Genomic DNA, 1,300 nt, shown 5'->3' with positions numbered 1-1,300 from the left:
CCGCCCCACCCCGCCTCCGCGTCCGCTCGAGGGTCGCGCCGCCTCGGCTGCCGTGCCGCGCTCCGCTTTTCGCAGCGGGGTGGGGCGGGGCGGCGCGGGGAGCGGCGAAGCGGGGTGGATCGGGCGGCCTGGCAGCGGGTCAGTAGTCAGTCAGCGAGTTCCCAGGGTAGCTGTTCGGGCGGCGAGAGAGCGGTGGTGCGAGCTCAGCGCGGCGGAGACCTTGCGGCGAGGGTCGGGTTCGTGGAGGCGCGGTGGTGCGGTGCGGCGCGGCGCGGCGTGGCGTTGGAGTGAGGGAGTGAGTGAGTGAGTGTGTGTGAGCGCGCGAGTGCAGTGCTGGTGGGCCAGTCGCAGAGAGAGAGAGAGAGACGCCGCCAGCGCCGAGTGTGCGACCATACCACCAGTACCACCGCCGCGCCGAGGAGGGAGAGCATCACCATGACGGCGACCAGGACGACGACGACGACGTGGCCGTCGGGCTCGCTGGTGCTGACCGCGGCCGTGCTGCTGGGCGCGCTCGCCTGCCTGCTGGACTCGAGAGGGGGTGAGTAGTAGCGGAGCGGTGCGGAGGAGCGGGCTAGCTAAAGTAGGGTACTCGGCGAGTGGGAGCAGGGGCACGGCCTCGAGCGGGGGCCCCGCGGCCGCGCGCTCCCGCTCGATAGGACCGCCGCGGGGCGAGCGCCGCTACCGCCGCCGCTACCAGGCTACCGCGGCTACCGCGGGCGGTGTGCAGCAGCGTGCAGGTGCTGGCGCTGTCGCAGTGGGCCCCGGGCTTGCTGGTCCCCCGCGGCCCGCGGTGGTGGCCGCCGCTGCCGCCGCGCTCGCCCTCGGATACACGGGCCGCGCGCGACTCTGGCAAATCGATTGCGACCACGTGGTGTATGCGGGGCGCCCCGGGCCTCCGGGGGCCATCCGCGCCGCCGGGGCCGCCGCCCAGCCCCAGCAGCACCGGGCCCTGTGCCACCAGCAGCAAACGCTCCAGCTGCAGCAACAGTAGTAGCGAGGAGGGCGGGCGAGGGTGGGAGCAGCGGGAGCAAGGGGCATAAATATTTTACGCGCGGAGACCCTGGGAGCACCCCCCTTCCCCCTTCACCCCCTAACGACCATCACTACGCCCCGGCCGTATCTCCCCGCCCCCGTCAGTCTCAAGGTTGTGTGTGTCCCCAGGGGCCGCCCAGTCCATCCCGTTCGTCCGTCCGTCCGTCCTTACGTCCAAATAGCGCAGCTCAGGAAGGTAAAGACAAAGTTTTGCGTCTGCGACAGAGACTGGTGCGGGACTGGGGGTAGAGGGGGAGGGTAGGGG

General features: G+C 71.8%; 1 protein-coding gene across 1 annotated transcript in view; it reads left to right on the top strand.

Annotated features, from left to right (window-relative positions):
• Positions 1–140: 140 nt before the first annotated feature.
• The window catches only part of LOC127752038 (uncharacterized), a 47,056-nt gene continuing 45,896 nt past the window's right edge, over positions 141–1,300 (top strand). The window contains exon 1 of the mRNA XM_052276534.1: positions 141–541. Coding sequence (XP_052132494.1) covers positions 436–541 — 106 coding nt within the window. The 5' untranslated portion in view covers positions 141–435. The remainder of the gene's footprint in view (positions 542–1,300) is intronic.

The sequence above is a fragment of the Frankliniella occidentalis genome, unplaced genomic scaffold (assembly GCF_000697945.3).
Source record: "Frankliniella occidentalis isolate FOCC.00 unplaced genomic scaffold, Focc_3.1 Scaffold9, whole genome shotgun sequence".
Classification (NCBI taxonomy): domain Eukaryota; kingdom Metazoa; phylum Arthropoda; class Insecta; order Thysanoptera; family Thripidae; genus Frankliniella; species Frankliniella occidentalis.
The sequence above is the reverse complement of the archived record's forward strand: the minus strand, read 5'-3'. Positions and strand labels throughout refer to the sequence as shown.